This window comes from Eimeria mitis, genomic scaffold (assembly GCF_000499745.2).
Source record: "Eimeria mitis Houghton genomic scaffold, Emh_scaff213, whole genome shotgun sequence".
Lineage (NCBI taxonomy): Eukaryota > Apicomplexa > Conoidasida > Eucoccidiorida > Eimeriidae > Eimeria > Eimeria mitis.
Genome location: NW_013570453.1, coordinates 12,058 through 13,730, shown reverse-complemented (window position 1 = coordinate 13,730; position 1,673 = coordinate 12,058). Strand labels below are relative to the sequence as shown.

General features: G+C 45.2%; 1 protein-coding gene across 1 annotated transcript; it reads right to left on the bottom strand.

Annotated features, from left to right (window-relative positions):
• Window positions 1-208: 208 nt before the first annotated feature.
• EMH_0003650 (SAG family member) lies at window positions 209-1,292 on the bottom strand (the record flags this gene model as incomplete). Its single annotated transcript, XM_013496479.1, has 4 exons — window positions 209-449; window positions 622-716; window positions 876-1,036; window positions 1,178-1,292. The coding sequence occupies 4 exons, from the start codon at window positions 1,290-1,292 to the stop codon at window positions 209-211; spliced, it is 612 nt and encodes a 203-aa protein (XP_013351933.1).
• Between the last annotated feature and the right edge of the window lie 381 nt (window positions 1,293-1,673).

Below are 1,673 nucleotides of genomic sequence, written 5' to 3'. Positions count from 1 at the left end.
GCAGAGCTGGTTACAATCGGGTCCTTCAGATCTTCTTCCGTCATACTTTTTAATTCATCTTTTCGTGCAATAATTTCCTTGAAGTACTCCTCGCTGCAAGAAAGAAGAAACGGACAGAAAGAAAAAGTACATCTCCAGTTGCTGAAGCTGTTCACGTCTAAATCCTTGCGTAAGAACAATCTAACAATTCAAATCCAAAGAACCAAGCTTACCTGAAGGCGGCCTCGTTCTCTGTTGCTGGAGGAGCTAATTCACAGAAAAGCACAGACGTTGTTGGTACGTCTGGTCCTGACTTTGAGTACGTGTCTACCGCAGATTGCGTTTTGACACAATTTGCAACAATGCAGCCAATTTTAGTGCTCTCGGCTCCGAGAAGGTGCATGACGTTGCGAGCCTTTTCCTTCTTCCATATATCTGTCCACGCCTTTGTGTCGTTCGGATATGTGTCGCTGTTAAAGAAGCATTAATGAGCAGTGCAACACAACGCGAATGTAGTGAATTGGGGACGGATGAAAAGAAAGCGGTGAAGATAGCGTGAGAGGTATGCTAGGTATCAGGGTTGTCACTGGCTTGCAAATAAAGCATATGAAAGGTGCCTATAGCGAAGATGAATATCCATACCTGAATTCTGCCAGCCCGCTTTGGAGAGCCTCCTGCACCAGTGCACGGTAGTCTGGATCAGCCGCGTAACTGAAAGTGTGATAGAAGATCTTCTTCTGTATACCAAGGTGAACAAAACGACACAAAACAGCTTCCTTATGTTCAGTTTGCCTAATTTCTGGCGTTGTCTATAGTTTAGAGTTGCAGCTGATGCTGGCACAGCAGTATCCGCAGCAACATCATGTAAAACAGCCTTGTGTAGTTTATCCGCTTACATGCGTTTCCTCTATCAGTGTCTCGCACGTCGCCTCATCGACCGTCTTTTCGCTCTTTACCTTTCCCTCCAAGGCGGTGACGGTTGCAGTGTCCTTTTCGACTGTATTTGTCTTAGCCGAAATTTTTCCATTACGGGCCAGCTTTGCCGTTAAGTAGGCGTCTGTAGGGAACAAAAGGAGGAGAGGAATATCAATATGCAATGCACCGACCTCTGTCGCAGCCGAGTAGTTGAGCGCTCGACAGAAAACAAGAGGGAGGAAAGCACAAGGAATAAAAGAATTTTAAGGGGTAATACGCTTACCATCTTTCACCTGTACTACCTCAAATTTGTACTTCGGGGTCTCGGCTGCCGCGGATTGGAGCCCAAAGAGTCCGACCAGGCAAAATGCTGCTGCGGTCTTGTAGAATGGAGCCATTGCGACGGAAGGCAAGAAAATTTTTAAAAAAATGTTCTAGACAAGAGAAATATAAATATTCAAATTGAAGGGAGCGGAAAAGACGGCAAGCAGTTCGGAGTTCTTTGCGTGGTCCTGCAGTCGCGTGGACGGCGAATGGCAAAAAACGGGATGGCAAAGCCAAAATTGAAAACAAAAGAAAAATTAAATAAATTAATATTGAGCAAAAATAAAACAAACAGAAACTGTTGTGGGTGGCTTATCCTCTGAAATAAACCATCTAATTTAAACAAATGCAAAAAACAAGCAACACCAGAGACACGGCAGGTCGGCAGGCGCGGCAGGTCAAGTGGAGACATCTTTGTGGGTTGTTGCTTTCGCCGCGCTTTCGGGTTACGTCTA